Raw genomic sequence first — 17,020 nt, 5'->3', positions numbered from 1 at the left:
ATGTTGTAAAGTTACATACACCCCCCCCCTTAAAAGGAAAAATCAGAAAGAGATGGATAAATTCCTAAGGTGCTAGCGCAAAACAGCCTGCAGACCACAGGAGAGGAGCCGGGGACTTAGATGTGAATCAATACAACTATGGCCACCTGATTTTTGGCAAAGGTGTCAAAATACACTGAAAAAAGAGGCTTCTCTGCAAATGCTGCTGCGAAAAATTGATATTTATGTAGAAATTAGATCTCAACTTGTACAAAGTTTCTTAATGAATAAAATACCTAGATCAAGATCCTAAAATCTAAAATTTCTCGCGGGAAAACATTTTATTTTGTGATATGAGCACAAACAAGGGCTTGCTGAAAATAACTCCAGTACAACAGAAAATAGCCTCAAAAAGCAATAAATAGAACTATATGGGATTAAAATCTTCTCTACAGCAAAGCAAACAGTCACCAAAAAAACTAATAGAATGGGAGAAAATGTCTCTCAATTATACATTAGACAGGGAATAGACATAGATATGTGTACATATATATATATATATATGATATCATCTGTATATAAATGTATACACACACATACATATATATGCAAAAATTGAACACTAAGTGAACACTAACATCCTCCAGTTCTCAAAAGAAAAGAAACACAAATGACCAACGGATATTTGAAAAAGCGTTCAATATCGTTAGTCAAGAGAGAAATGCAGATGAAAACCACTTTGATAGTCGATATCACACCATCAGAATTTCCATCAAGAAAACAAACAGCAAATGTTAGCAAGAATGTAGGGTAACAGTAACTCTCTCTCCTGATGGGAATATAAACTGATGCCACCAGTGGAGAAATTGGTAGGAAGATTCCTCAAATTGCTAAAAATAGAACGAACACAGGACATTGTTATTCTTTTCCTGGGTATATGCACAGAGACCTATACATCCTACCACGGAGACTCTAGCACTTCCATGTTCATTTCCTAGGAGCTTTGATTCATATTTTTCTGAAATTTGTTCATTGTTCACTTCAGGAGACAAGGAGAGCCTAATGGAGTTGGATTTTAGGGTGGTGAGCAGATCTGGGGCTTTGGAGTGCAGAACGAGGGTGGTCCTGGAGAGAAACAGGACAGGTGACCAACCAGAATCAGGTGAAGGGGACAAGACCGGAGAACCCCTGCACAATTTCTCTGTCACTCCTGGTACATGGCCACTGGCTTGAATGGAAGGCCAGATGCTCTTCCCTCTCTTCAGGGCTGGTGTCTAGGGTGGGACTGTGGATTAGCCCACAATATTCTTACTCATTCCTCTTGGAACCTCATTTCAAAATAGCTCTCTTCCTCCAGGGAAGCCACATGCTGTTTCAATCATACTTCCTTCCGTATGAGTCAAATGATTACCTTGATCATTTTAAGTTTTCACAAAGGTTAGTATAAAATGTTCTGAATAGGAATGAATTTTATAAATTTAAACCATCTGCACTGGATCCTGAAGTTGTGAGAATCAACTGGGTAAAAGAAGAGCCAACTAGAGGTCTAGTTTAAAAGTTTAATTACCTACTGAATATTAACTCATGCATTTGCAGGCTATGATAGTAATCTGAAAATTAAGGGGGTCAATATTCTAAGTCACAAACACAGGAAAATTCTGACTCAGATAAAAGCTTCAATGTTTAGTAGTTCTATAAGTGTGTGGCTTTATATAGCTTTTATGAAATATTTGAGTGTTTAATATTAGCCTTTATTATAGTACCTCCTTCTTAGAAACGATATTAAAAATCCTTTATATCATAATTATCCCTGGTTATATAAACTTATTGGAAAAATATTTTGGTCATCAAGTACAGCATCAGGGTTAATTCAATCCTTACCTGCAAAGAGTTGACAATAATTATGAGCAAATATCCAATTTATGTATTGAACAACAACATAATTTTTCACATAGTACAGCAGGACAATGTAGATGTGATTATGGACTTCTCAGCAATATTTTACTTAAAAACTACATAATTGGACCTTCACAATGGGAGACATACAGTCACATTGTTTGAATAAGAAAGATATTTATGAAAACACAATACAATCAGGCATAAAGGACTTTAAATGTATACTTGTTGAACAACTGACATGCTGATTCATACATGGATACAATAACAGAAACACATTTCATGAAAAGCCTAGATTTTCTAACTCCAAAGTCTATAAAGAAAATTTAAAAGAATAGAAGAAATACGTGGCAAGTTGGGAAGTCTTTTGTTCCCCTTTTCAATAGCAGAAAACTGTAGGGAAAACATTCCCTTTGAACTGGGAGAACTAACAGTGCTTTTCACGTTCCTATCATTTTATGATGTGCAAAATGGAATAGAATGGGTTGTAAATTACTACTTTCTTACTTATATAATGATGCCCCTAAATCCCATTATTTTGTGTCACGCAATGAGAAAACTATTTGAAAATAATCTAATGGAATTTATGCTTTTGGTTGTGACACGAAGTAGAAGAGTTACCTGTTGAAAATTGAATTCTGTTGAAATGTCTCTAATCATAAGGACTATCTATGGATTTTGAGATGGAGCTGATGCTTGTTTGATTCATCGCTAATGCAAACCTGATATTGTTACATTGTATCAAAGTGCTAATAGCCCTCATTTCAGTTATGGTTAGTAACATCTCTAGACACATTCATATTGTCACTTATGAACATAGTTGCTATTCTTCCTGAATCAATGTGCATTGGGGTGAAACTGAGTATTACTGTGCCTAACACTTTTGCACTAAACTTATCAATAATTTATAGCTACTTAATTCCACATTGTGGAAAATTTAGGAATCACATTTTTTTCCTCACAAACTTGGGATGATATTTAGCCTCAAATGAATAAACTCAAACATAAAGGTTTTATGATATAATAAAAATTCATAAATCATTAATCTCAAACATATTTGATAAAATTATTACACCATCCTTATTAGTGACAAAATTAATGACATTAACATCTCACATTGAAGGTTTGAAATACAATAGAAATAAAGGCAGATAAATGTCCAATGTTCAGCATAACTGAGCTCCAAGATAAACTGTTCCTATAAATTCCCTCATCTGTGCCAGGAGCACACAATGAGGTAAGTAGTTTAGCACCCCAATAACACTGCTATGTTTTGGGGCCTACTTTTTTTTTTAACCATTTGTCCTACAAAGGTCACCATATTAATTCAAATCACTCAGGATTCATGGGCCCTAATGTTGAGAAACATGTACATACTTCATGATTCCATTCCCAGAGTTTCATTTATATATCAGTTTTATTCAACAGTTTTCTTCCAGGCAATAGTTATTCCTGAAAATGAGCTGCTTCCATAAAACAGAAACTTTAGTAAATAAAATCGGTAACTGAGAACTTTTAATAAAATCTCCAGTCATCCAGGTCCCTTATAAAGCGCACAAGTGCCTTAAAATCCATCTTCTTTAACGTCACACTAAGAACACAGTGGCAACTGTTTTTGTAAACCATTATCTCTTTGAGATGACGTGGGTGAGACTCCACATGGACATTCGGCCTCTTCTCTCAGACCTCCAGCCAGGTCGATAGTAGTGACGATGGTACTCCCTGCTGTAGATACCTGTGCAGTAAAAGACTTTATTTCACACGGGCTAATAAGATGGGCGAACGGAGACACCATTTAGAGCAGTAGATCTCAAGGCTAAAGTGCATCATAATCACCCCTAGAATTTGTAAGCAAATACACTTTTGGATAGCAAGCCCAAGGCATTCATTCAGGTTCAGTAAGTTTGGGATATATGTTTAATCTTAGTTCCTGGGGACTGTAGGTGTTGATGGTTCAGGGACCACACCAAATTAAGGATCACTAATTTAGAACAAAAAAAATCTGACTTTTGATTGACCATACCAATACCACTTCTTTTCTCTACTCCCCTATTGCGCTCTCTCTCTCTCTCTCTCTCTCTCTCTCTCTCTCTCTCTCTCTCTCTCTCTCTCTCCCTTCCCTCCCATTCCCTATTTTTTCATCCTTCTCCACCCCTTGCCCTCTGAAGACCTCTCCTCTCGTTTATATAACAAGAACTGGCATCTTAGGATCTAATACTGTCTAACAGCTTAGCCTTAATGAAGCTCAATTATATTGGATAAAGTCAATATATCATCTTTACTGAGCTGCAAGGCTATTAAGGCTTATTACCCAGAGGATTTGAAGTTATCTTCAAATCTTAAAGTGCTAAATGTCACCACAATCATAAAACTACAGCTCTCCTTTCATGTAGTATATGGTAGACAAAGCTCTCAAAGGGGAGAAAGGAGACACTGAAAATAATCATTTTCATAGACAGAGAACATCACAATACTCAGTCATATAGTTTTGATAAACCTCATATATGAGGGTAGTCCTGGCTTAGAGTACTAAAAGGCACATGGTAACAAAATCCTCAACTTTTGAAAAGAAAGTACGGATAATTTTGTTGTATTGTTTTTCTCTGAGAATGACGAGTTGGGCAAAGGCAACCTGACAATGTAATTATTTTCAAATAAAATCTCTCTTAAATATTAAATACATCCTGTTTTGATATAATCAGAATGTCTACTGTTCAGTATGAGATGGAGTATACTTATAAACTTTTAATTTAGAAATGAAAACTTGCATCAGAAGAATTTTACAGAGAAGAAATCTGAAAAAAATTTATCATTTCAATTCCCTGACTTACATTTATACAAAATATACTCTATACTTTTTATTTGTGAATGAGTTAGTAGCCAGCCTTCTATTTTCCTAACTTCCCATCTCTTAGCCTCAGGCATGCTAAAATTACTAACACAGAGAATGTAGTATAACTAAATGGGGATGGACTGGGGGTTGTAACAGTACTGCCAGTATGTGGTGGGGACCACTGTCTTTGGTTGTGTGACTAATCCACCAGGCCTGAGAATCCTCAGCATTTCTTCCTCACTAGACCACAGCAAGCCTTGGATCGTTTATTTGCTGTTGTTTGTTTTCAGTGATGGGGACCAAATCCTAGCCTAGAGCAAGCTGCTAAAGACTGAGCTATGAAGCCCTGTCCCAGACCTGGAGTCTGCAGCCCTTCTCAAACTCTGGCTGCAGCTTCCCTTCCCTCACTTCCTAAGTTCACTACCATGCCTTCACATTCTTTCTCCTGCCAGGCTGACTAACTCTTTCTCCCCAATTTGAAGAATACAATAATCTGAATTTTAATTCTTAATTTAAATGTTAACTCCTTCCCAGAGATGAAAATGAGTATGTATTAGTAGTTGCTGCTGCTGAAAAATGTTTTACTTTAATACAGTCATTTTGATTCTGTATTGCACACACACACACACACACACACACACACACACACACACACAGATCTTAGCTATTGTCAAGTTATAAACCTGAGAACATTTAGTAAATGAAAGATAAAATTAGTGGCAAATTAAGCTTAATAGTATATATGTCATGTGATTCTCAACGATAGATTTTGAATATATACAAATTGTATACTATTCTATTTAGACATAGTCTCCCAGTTAGCACATTGTAATGATAGTTTTGTGAATTTTTTAAAAAATATTAAGTCAATTAACATATGTCTGTTGTTAACTTAATAATTGTTACTTATTTTATTAGTCGAAAGAAAATGATTGATTTTCTGTGATTTTTAGCAACCATTTTGAGTTGTGGAATTAAAATAACAAGGAGTTATAAAAAGAATTAGAAATGTTTAAACCCTTAATTGCCACAAACTTCAGTTCGAAAAACTAAGAAGAAATAGCCTAAAATATCTCCAACTGCAGTTTAAAGGTATAACATGTTCGAGTAAATGGTTCAGGAAGTATTTCAAATTTGGTTATTTCCAAAGAGTGATCGATTCAAAAAAAATGGATTGACAAATAATTTTAGGTTTAGATCAACTGGATACTAAATCTTCCGTTCATAGAGTCTGTATAAAAGCATAGTTTGAGTCGGGTGTCCTCAGCATAGCAATAAATATTCTACCAGTTTTGAAGCGGTCCTGCCCCGTTGGCTGCTGGGAGTGTGCTTATGCTGGTAAGCACCACGTGCTCTGAGAGTTTTGATATGTTATCAAAGTTGCTGATCTGCGTGGTCAGGGACTTCCTGCTCTCTGTGCTTGTCCGTCCCCTTGCGAGCCGATCTCCTTGGCGATGATGAACCCCAAGACAGCAAGAAAAGGCAGCTTTAAATTCCTCTCGAAATTTTCCTGGCAGACCAGAGAGAATGAAAGGAGAGTGAGTAATGTATCAACAGCTCTCAACACTGAGTGCGCAGGGTACAAATGAATCGTTCCCTTGGGCCACACTAACTGTGAGGTGGCGTATTTTGTATCAATAAAGGAAATAGAGAAAGGAAATTAAAAGATGAAGTATTTTCCTATCATACTTGGAGTTTGTTTTTTTTTTTCTTTAAAGTCAAAACCCTTGTGTTTCTCGTTAGTTTTTAACCCTGTAAGGCACTTGATTGCTTCAAAAGCAATGAAGTCTATCCACATTGTGTATAAGTAAATAAACTGAGGTGTGCTATATTATAAAGATGCTGAAACCATGAGAGGTCACAAAACAGGAAAAATAAACTATAGTTTTTATGAAAATTCTGCTTTCATATCCCATGTGTGACAAAATAGGAAAAGCAAGAAACTGGAAGAATTATAGCAAGTACTTATCTTTGACCTATTAGTGAGATTTTAGGCATTTAAGGTGATGAAATGATCACCTTTATTAGAGTGAAGGTTGTTCTTTCTTGGAAACTGTTCTTTCTTCTCTCTGGGCCTATGCTTCTGAGGGACTAGGTGTGGAGACCGTTCCCAGGCCTAAGACAATGGCAGGCACACACCAGGTCGTAGTCTGTGGCCCAACTTAACCTCATACCAGGACTCTGCTTTGGTCTGTGCCTTCTGCTTCAAACAGTTGACGCCCAACTTCCGTATAGATTTCACCTACCCAGTGCCAGGTCAGAGCACTAGCCCGTGTGTGTTCAGCAACTATTTAAAAAGTGACAAACTTACTTTTCTGAAATAAAATTGGTTGTCCTTTTATTTTACCAACTAAACTTTTTTAATTTGTGAAATTATAAAAATTATATTTCTAGATTGTCATGTAATATTTCAGCAAATGTATGTAGTTATCAAAGCTTAAATGGAATTAAACAGATGCAAACATTTGTTATGTATTCAAAGCAAAACAGAAAATCCTTTTTTATTTTTTAACTTTTGAGATCTATAATAGATCCTTCTATTTGTAATTATATCCCCATCAAGTCTTCCTCTATCTGTTCTAAGTACTTAGACAAATCATGCAAATCGAAAAGCCAATATGAAATTGGAAGGCACATGCTCTTTATTAAATGTACAGTAAATAGTTTTCTTGAATATAAAAATGACTATATAGTTAGAAAGGGAAACAAATACATAGCCAAGTTGTTGGGAACAAAATAGTACAAAATATAGATAATTGCAGCATAGTTCTGATGAGGCCACCTGTAGGTTTCCCAAGCTCCAGGGGATGGCTCACACTTACAATCTTATGGATTCTAAATGGATTTAGTGAGTTATTAATACAAAAACTAACATGAACTTGGTATGGGGATGTTTGGGAGACCATGACAAAGATTTGAAGGTAAGAAGTGGGGTTAGATGGTATCGTATTCATTGCATATACATATATACGTAATATATAATAAATAGTAATATATATAAAATATATTGCAGAGGTGTGCTGAATTAGTTATGGATGTGTGTATCTTTTAGCTTAAGTGTTATTATGAGCAATCCTGTTTTTTTTTTTTTTTTTGGCAAGTGAGAATTCTTCAAGGAACTTAAGTATAGAAATCTCTGAAAGCAGGTTGGTTTCAATCCAGTCTCAATTATGCCATGCATTTTGACAAAAAAAAATATCAATGCAAAACAGATAAAGGTATTTCATACTTTTTAATTGTAGGTTTGATCAAAGGAATGTATGGTACTCAAAATTTTTACTGCTCCATTTACTGTTTATTCTAAGTTTTCTGAGAAAATATTGCACAATGCCCTCTGAAATGCTCTGTGCTATGTATTCACTTTCAAAAAGGAGAAATCCAAAACCAATCCAGTCAGGGGCTGTCATGGCTCCCACACAACAGACACTGACGTCTGTATCTCCTTCAGAACTGTTCTGGAGCATCTGCTCTGGAAGCTCCACCATTGAGGTGAGGCTCCTGATGAAACACTGGACACTCACCGCTGAGAAAGTTGTAAATGATTGGGTTAGCAGCACTGTTAGCATACACAAGCCAGTGGGAAAACGTGAACCAAGCATAGACAGTCTCTCTGTCTTCGGTGTGTGTGAACATCCCAAACACTCTGTAGGAAGAGAAACAGAAACAAAATCAAGAGGGATCTTTAAATAATTGAATTTAAAGGTGAACAAACTTCACAGCAATAAACTGGCCCTGAACTCTGCACTGACAGCCCAGTATCTTCAGCCTAGTATCTTCAGAATGGTTTTGGGTACCCATCAGAACCTCCAGGGTATGCAGGATACACACACACACACACACACACACACACACACACACACACACACACACACAAAACAAGTCAGCTGAAGGGAAAGGCTGGCATCAGGAAACGCAAATCTCTTGTCAACAAGATAGAAGCTGACTTTCCATCCTGTTATCTTGTTTCTAGATGGATTGACTAACCTTGTTGCTATTCCTTATGTGCATGGATGGTATCGTGTGTGCATGTCTGTGCATCACTTGTGTGCATGCCTGGTACTCACAGCAGTCATGAGAGCGTGCTGGGTCTCCTTTAACTGGGGTTACAGATGGTGGTCAGCAGCCATGTAGGTTCTGGGAGTTGAACCCTGGTCCTCTGGAAGACCAGACACTGCTCTTACCCACTAAGCCATCTTCCAGACCCATTGCACATATTTTAATTAGCAGTCCAAAAGTGGACTGCTAAATTCTTTCCACGTTCACTTGTGCACTGATGAATGTATATTTCCTAATCTCTAATGTTCCCAGTCTCATTGAAATTTCCATGAGGTATCTTTGTTTACAGTAAGTGACTGGTTTTCAATGAGTAAGATTCTGATAGCCCTTAGGTACATGAGTTTCAAGTTTTCATATATTATGTTAAACTGAAAATGTATTACAGTACACTCAAAGGCTATTTTTGAGTAATTTTAACATTGTCTTTCACTTGTGTGGGGTGAGTAGGTAGGGGGTAAAAGTAATTCCTTAATGACATGAGTTTAGATTCCAAGAATGCCCACAAAAATCCTGACATATTAGTGCACGTCTGTAATCTTAACAATCATATTGTGAGCTTGCAGGTGGAGACAGGAGACTCTCCTGGACACTCATAGCCCGGCTACCTTGGAGTACACAGCACAACTGCAGAAATGAAGAGCAGAAAGCAAGAATTGACTCCCAATAGTTTTCCTCTTGTCCTCTACCCTCCATACCCGTGTTATGATATGTGTGCAGCAACACACACACACACACACACACACACACACACACACACACACACACCACTGAAAAGAAAAATCAAGCCCACCGTATTCTATTCATAGAGATCCCCCGCTCTCTTTTCTGGTAGAATTTAACAATGATGCCCACAAGCCCACCCATACACTTGCACCTACTCTGTCCCATGATGAAGAGATGTGTTCCCTCCTGGAGGCCCTATCAACGATCATGTGACTTGTATCTTAGACTGCTTTCCAAAGAGAAAGATGTATGATAGAAATAAATTTCTTAGACACAGTGATGCTCTATAGAGCAGTAAAAGTTTGTAAAACCACACACAGAGAAAGAATGTGGACAAATTCAGTCTACAGTAAGATGCAAGTGCTAGTTCGAAATCTCTGAAATACTAGATCACCTGGAGGAAGTTAGCTTTAGTCAAACAGGCAAAAGGCTACATTTCAAGAAAAGGAAGATAGGACTTTACAGTGTGTGAAAAATAAATGAAAACAAAATTGATATGCAAAGCAAAGCTAAATTTTAAAGATACATATTTTTAAAAATGGCAGCTTATGTTGGTAGGTCTTCTGTCTATGTGTTAATTTCATTGGTTAATAAAGAAACTGCCTTGGTTTTTTGATAGGACAGAACTTAGATAGGCAGAGTAGACCGAACAGAATGCTGGGAGAGAGAAGCAGAGTCAGGCAGATGCCATGATTCCCCTTCCAGAGACAGATGCTGGCTAGACTCATGCCGATAAGCCATGCCATTGTGGTGGCATACAGATTATTAGATATGGGTTAGTTAAGATGTGAGAGTTATCCAATAAGAGGCTAGAACTAATGGGCCAGGCAGTGTTTAAATGAATACAGTTTCCATGTAATTATTTCAGGTTTAGAGCTAGCCGGGTGGTGGGACGCAGCCCGCCGCTCCTTCTACAAGTAGCCATAAAAATAATTTTCAAAATTGTTTTAAAATGTTTGTGTTTATACCAACAGGCATATTGCTCAAAACTTGAAACACTTTTAAACGTGAAAATTTTTCTCCCCAGGAAAGGAGGGTACTTAATTCAGAATAATAAGCTATTATTGACAAGAGGGCATTTGGAAATAATTAGAGTCAGAGGTCAAGAGCAGAGATAGAAGAAATTCAATTGTGCACCTCATGGGAGTGCTAAATCCATTCTTAAACTAGTTTGTTCAGACTAGTAAATAGAGGGGGGGAAGAAGGGGAAAGGAGGAGCGGAGAGAGGAGGAGGGAGAAGGGGAGAGGATGGGGGGAAGAGGAAGGAGGAATCTATTCAGTGTCATTCATGTCTATGACGCTCTTAATATCAGAAAACAGAAGCTAGCAAAGACTTAATATTTTTTGCATTTGATTTCTGTGAGAAATAACATGAGAGGAGATACTTAGCAGAAGTAGAGGGTAAATGATGCATTGTAAGTGGACACAGATCTCAAGAACAGGGGTTTTCAAAGCCTTAGACATACAAGGCTACGATGTTTCTGCACAAAAGCTCATTTTCCACTTCTTCATTAAAAAAGTCTTTAAACAATCAAACACAAAGATCAAATCTTTTCAGCTGGTTATACCACCTTTTATCTGACTCTAGCTAAACCTACCTGTCTCTAAGGTCCCCAGCTGTGAGAAATATGATATTGACTGTGACTTTGGGAAAAGGGACAGATTAAGTTTGAAGACTTTTAGAAATGGAATTAAGGTTGCCTTGGGACCAGTCTGTGTGCAACAGGTTTGATACAATACAACATGGTAATATATTATATTGTCATGAATATAACATGGTACCATATTATTCTAAAATATGTAGGATGTATAATATTATAATGTTATACTACATTATATAAATATAACACATACATATGTTATATTAATATTGATACTGAAATTATTTCAATAACTTCAAGAAATGGACATCTTTCTCCAGGTTTAATGTTGAACACAAAATATCTACTTTATGGCTGCTGTGCTTAGTGCCCCAAATGAATAATTCTTGTCTCTTTTTATTCTGAAAATATTTTCTTTGAAAGAAAGGACTGTAGTGTGGTCATTTATATATTTGAGAACAATGTTGGAAACCCATTTATTCTCATGAAAAAGAATTCAGATGTACAATTTTATTTACGATATTAGCTATTGAAACACAATTTTTATTAGAATGTTTCCTCCATCTAAGGCTTAGCAATCTACCCCGGAAGGTTAGGAAAACAGCTATTTTATCTACCATTCAACTGAAAATCTCTACGGACAGAGCATGCTAGAAGGCTGACGTTGCCTTAAGTGTTCTAACAACTGAGTTGACTGGCCCGATAAAGTACCTAGGAGAGGGTTTTGTCTGTTTAGAAAGAAAGGAGTTCTTAATTAAATGTCAAGCTGCCTGATTTTCAAATAAATACACGGGCTTTACCTCTTTAGCACATTGAGAATGCTGATTGGGAGATAGCAAATTGCGAAGACCAGAAGAACGACCATGAGCATCCGGGCTGTTTTCCTCCGTGCTCGGATCTGCTTTATCTCAGCAGCCACAGCGTTAATCCGGGCCTTGCTCTGCTGTCCGGACCCTCGGGGCTGAGAAACCGGTTGCTGCTGCTTCCATTTTCTCTGAACCACAGAAGAAGTTCCTGGGATCTGAAAGCAGAGGGGATCCCTCATTGGTACTTAGCAAATTTCCACATATAAGTGAAGAATAAGAAACAGAAGTTTGGAATATAAAATTCCCACTTCTCCAGAGCACAGTCCTGGATATATGTCCTTAGCATTCTTCTGGTCAAATGCCAAATAGATGTCTGCGTGGGAAAAAGTTAAAAACAAGCTTCTGTTGTTGTGTTAAAGCATGACGACTTTTTCAAAGTATAAAGATAACAATAAAGAATAGGCCCTTATTAAAAAGAGAAAATAAGGAGAGAAGAATGCTAAGAAAATTCCAACTACAAATGTTCATTATAAATTCTAGATTCAGGTGTCACATACGTTTACACACACACACACACACACACACACACACACACACACACCAAAACAAAAGCGTGAATGAATTTTTGGTGCATCGTTACTGCCATCTGCTGTCATAGGGAGGCATAACACCTGTGTCTCCTTCAGACAAAGCAAATAAATCTATGTATAGAGGGAACAAAACAAACTATTCTCCGTGATTTACTGTTCACATTTACAAAATTGCCTGAAACTAATTTTGCAATTTGTCCTTCCAGAAAGCACACAAATACAATGAAAATCCTTCCAGGGCTTACACCAGTATTCCAAATAGCCACAATTTGTAGCAATTACATTGCACAACATGCTTTTTCTTTGATTTTCAGTTAGTTGACAATAGCAGAAAGTTCTGCCAAGTATAATATTTTCTTAATTACAATCTCATGAAAATTGATAGACCTTAGCAAAACATCAGAATTCAGAGTGTGCCTTCTTTTCTGATAAGATGTGCCAATAAGTACACCACTGAGACAGCTTGATTCTGTTACAATTATTCAGCTGTTACTTTTATCTTTGCACTGCACGCTGTACAGAGCAGTGTGTTCCCGTGGCCTCTCAGAATGAAGGTTACATGGAACCTGTGGCTGTTTACACTACAAGATCAAAGTCTGTTAGAGAATCGCTTATTTGAGAACGGAGCTTTGAGGTCCAAACAGATGAGCCTCATTACATGAGACCCCACTTGACCATATTCTCAGTTAAGGAGATCAATGATACAAAGGAAAACCCATGCTGCAACAGAAACACCTCACACCTGGGCAGGACCACTTCACCGTACTGCTGGGAGACAAAGAGCTAAAAATTCTTCCCCTTCTGTGATTCTCTTTTTAAAACTTTTCCAAAAGTGATTAAACTTTTATTTTATGCATATGAGTGTTTGCTCACTTGTATATCTGTGCACCACATGTATTCCCAGTGCCTGCATAGGTCAGGAAAAGATACTGTATTCCCTAGAACTAGAATTAGGTAATTGTGAACTGCCATATGTGTGCTGGGAATGAACCTAGGTCCTCTGCAAGAGCAGCTGGTGCTCTTAACTACTGAGGATCTCTCCAGTGCTGTGCTTCTCCTTATAAAATGTAGTTTTAGGAACAGTTTTTGTAAAAATAGCAATGGATCTTAAAAAGTCCCAGAAGAATTCTATCACAAAGCCTGTTAAGTACCCGCTTAAGTGGTCTTGAAGTGGTTTCTAAATAAAACCATAAAGATTATTCTATTTTTGAGTGTTCCTATGAAGGAGAGAGACAATTTTCTTCCTGATGACTTCTTTAAGCATAAAACATTCCCTTGAAGAAAAAGTGCCACAGGGGGGCAGAGTTGAGGCCCTTGCAATGAGAAGAAAGAAATGGAGCAAGGCCACTTTGAGATGCTTAATCTGAGGCAGAAGATGCTTAATCCTTCCACTCATTCTGCAATTATCAACTGTGCAGAGAACCTGAGCACCCAAGGGAGACAGCAGAAAACTCAGCAGGAGTCATTACAACAATGGACACTCAAGACTTGCACACGAGTCACGACCTTAAGTCACGACTAAGGAATGCATCGTAGGTTGTCTTCTGACCTCTAGTCCATGTGCACACACGTGCACATAAACAAAGCTGAGCACATACGTGCATCTGAACAACACACAAAAACTGCTTACTCCCTTGTATGTAAATTTTCCAAAGGAAAATTTTTACAATTCAAAAAGGATGTGTTCTGAAGTTCATACAAGCTAAAGATATGACCTGAAGTAGTCTGCTGCAGTTAAGTGCAGAAGACAACCTGGAATGAAATTCCTTAGTTGATATCCACTTTATTCTTTAGAAAGGGTTTCTCATTGGCCTGGACTTTGTCAAGTAGGCCAGGCTGTCTGGCTAGGTATGCTACAAGCCGCAACATTACACAGTAATTGCTCGGCCATCTTTTCATGAGCAGTTTATCTGAACTAAGGGAACTGATAAAGGCTAAAACAAAAAGGCTAGTGCTCTTAATACTGAGGATCTTTGGCGTTATTGCTTTGTAAGTGGCTGCCCTTTGCTGTATTCCTTTCTGTTACATATTTGGGGATTAATTCCTACAGTTAAGAACTGTTTAGTGAAAACAGTTCCCCACTGCCAGGCCTTCATTCCTCTCACCTTGGTAAACAGAGAGATCTGCAATTATCTTTATCAGCAGGCATTTGGTCAGTGCTTAGGGTCCAGGCATAGAGCATTTCATCTAAGATATTCACAGATAACCAAGGACATAGAATTGCTATTTGCCCAAGCTGCTGTTCTGGTTTTACCCCGTGACCAGAACAGCTGATGACAGCATAGCCCAGAACTGATAATTAGGAGGTCTGGAACTCTTCTTTGCTAAGAGCAGTAAGTCTAACTCCAGACCTAGGCCAACAAAACCTGCAGATCTCATGTACATGTGTTATCTGATTAAGAGCCAAGATTTGTACCTTGATGTGGGATATCCTTCTGTATATATGTTGCTTTTATTGGTTAATAGGTAACGCTGTTTTGGTCAATGGCTTAGCAAAGTTAGGTGGGAAATCCGAACAGAGATAGAGAGAGAGAAAGTAGGAGTCAAGGAGACGTCAGATAGCTGCTGAAGGAGAAAGATGCCAGAACCTTAGCAGTAAGCCACAGCCTCGTGGTGATAGATGATGAATAGAAATGGGTTAATATAAGATATAAGAGCTAGCTAGAACTATTCCCGGGCCATCGGCCAAACAGTGTTGTAATTAATATAGTTCTGTCTGATTATTCCAGTCTGGGCAGCTGAGAAACTAAAGGTAGTCTCTGTTTACACTACCTAACTGTTTACATAGTTTGCCTGGATACCTGGTAGCCTCTATGCTTACTGGGAGAAAGGATACATTGTGCTGATTTAAACAATCCATGTGTTATTCAAAATTTTACTGAAAATAAACCTTTTATTTACCACCTAGAAATGTAGTGTAGCAAACTAACCTTCTCCTCTTGAATTCCCTGATGATTTAATTTCTTTCTTAATTAACTTTCTTCATTAAGCTCATTCTATGTGTACTAGCCACTCCCATGGATCTCTGTGTGTGTGTGAAAATACTTATCTGGTTTGTTATTGGCAAAAGAATTCCAGCCATGGAACCTGCCGGGGCTGAGGAATTGCTGGTTTTAAGGGTTTATATGACTGGGAACATTTGTAATGGATAGGACTATGTGAGAACAAGGAAAAAATAAGAATATAGAGAAGAATAAAAAAATGTGGACAGAGAATCCCATTGTAAGTAGACGTCTTTACCCCTAGATTTTTAGCTCCCCTTTAGCTATTTGTGGTATCTTTAATTGAACCCCGTTATAGTTAGCCTTAGGGATCTTTGTGGTTCCTCATCTCCAGCACAGGCATTACAAGTATGCTCTACAATATCCAGATTTTTTGCATGACTTTTAGGTATTAAAGTCTTGTTATCATGCTTGGAAGGCAAGCAATCTGCAGACTGAGCTATCACTCCAGGCCTCAGAATTTTGAATACATGTCTTATTACATTAAAGTAGTAATAATGATATAAATGGACCAGAAAAGACAAATTCCACGAGATTATCCCTATGGAAAGTCTTTTACCAATCTGTCACTGAGCACTCCATAATATCTAACTTTAGAAAGTAGACCACAAGTATGACATGCTCATTACACTGCAAATAAACAGCATAAACCATCTTGGATATGAAAATATATTACAAAAGAAATGTGAGCAATAATTATTAGCTCAAAACAGCATGCAATGATGAAAGAAAGAAATGAAATAAAGCTGCCAGATAGAGGAGAAGCCTCTCATGTTTCTGGATTGGCAGAGTTAATTTTATGAAAATGTCCATATGGATAAAAGTAATTTGCAAATTCACCATGATCCCTATCAAAATTCCAATGGCATTCTTCAGGAAACTAGAAAACAAACCAAAAATACCATAATCACATGTGAACACAAACGATAATATTTAGACAAACCCCTAAACAGAAAGAGGCTTCTAGAGCAAAAACATAGGGAATATACTTGTTTGGGGTATTGTCAATGGTATAGGTAAGAACCTGCTGAAGAGAACTCTAATGACGCAGGGCATAGTCCCAAGAATCAAGAAGTAGACTTTATGGAATTTAATAGTTTCTACACAGCAAAGAAAATTATCAGCAGAACAGGCAGATATTCCACAGATTAAGAAGAAAGTCTTTGCCAACTATACCTCACGCTGGGAGCTTGATATATAGAATAAATAAAGCACTATAAAATTTAAATACCCAAACCTCAGAACTGCCGGTCGGTAAATAGGATAATGAAATGAGCAGCTAGTCTCAAAGGAAGAAGCACAAATGGCCCATAAATGTTTTCAAAAACTGTTTAACATTCTCAGCTATCAGGGAAATGTAAATAAACTCTCTTTGAGAATCTATCTTGCACCATTAGAACGACTACTCTCTTAGGCTTTTTATTGCTGTGATGAAATGCCAGGACCAAAAAGAACTTGGGGAGGAAAGCAGCCTTGGGGTTCACAATCCATCATGATGAGAAGTTAGGGTAAGAACTCAAGGCAGGCACATGAG

The 17,020-nt window shown here is 37.5% G+C and overlaps 1 protein-coding gene across 1 annotated transcript in view; it reads right to left on the bottom strand.

The window, feature by feature from the left end:
• Positions 1–547: 547 nt before the first annotated feature.
• Hcrtr2 (hypocretin receptor 2) overlaps positions 548–17,020 on the bottom strand; it is an 87,081-nt gene continuing 70,608 nt past the window's right edge. The window contains exons 5-8 of the mRNA XM_005347607.3: positions 11,889–12,109; positions 8,230–8,351; positions 5,996–6,218; positions 548–3,610 (exon numbers count right to left, since the gene is read on the bottom strand). Coding sequence (XP_005347664.1) covers positions 3,556–3,610; positions 5,996–6,218; positions 8,230–8,351; positions 11,889–12,109 — 621 coding nt within the window. The 3' untranslated portion in view covers positions 548–3,555. The remainder of the gene's footprint in view (positions 3,611–5,995; positions 6,219–8,229; positions 8,352–11,888; positions 12,110–17,020) is intronic.

The sequence above is a fragment of the Microtus ochrogaster genome, chromosome 5 (genome assembly GCF_000317375.1).
Source record: "Microtus ochrogaster isolate Prairie Vole_2 chromosome 5, MicOch1.0, whole genome shotgun sequence".
Classification (NCBI taxonomy): domain Eukaryota; kingdom Metazoa; phylum Chordata; class Mammalia; order Rodentia; family Cricetidae; genus Microtus; species Microtus ochrogaster.
Note: the sequence above shows the minus strand (reverse complement) of the source record. Positions and strands in the feature narration are given on the sequence as shown.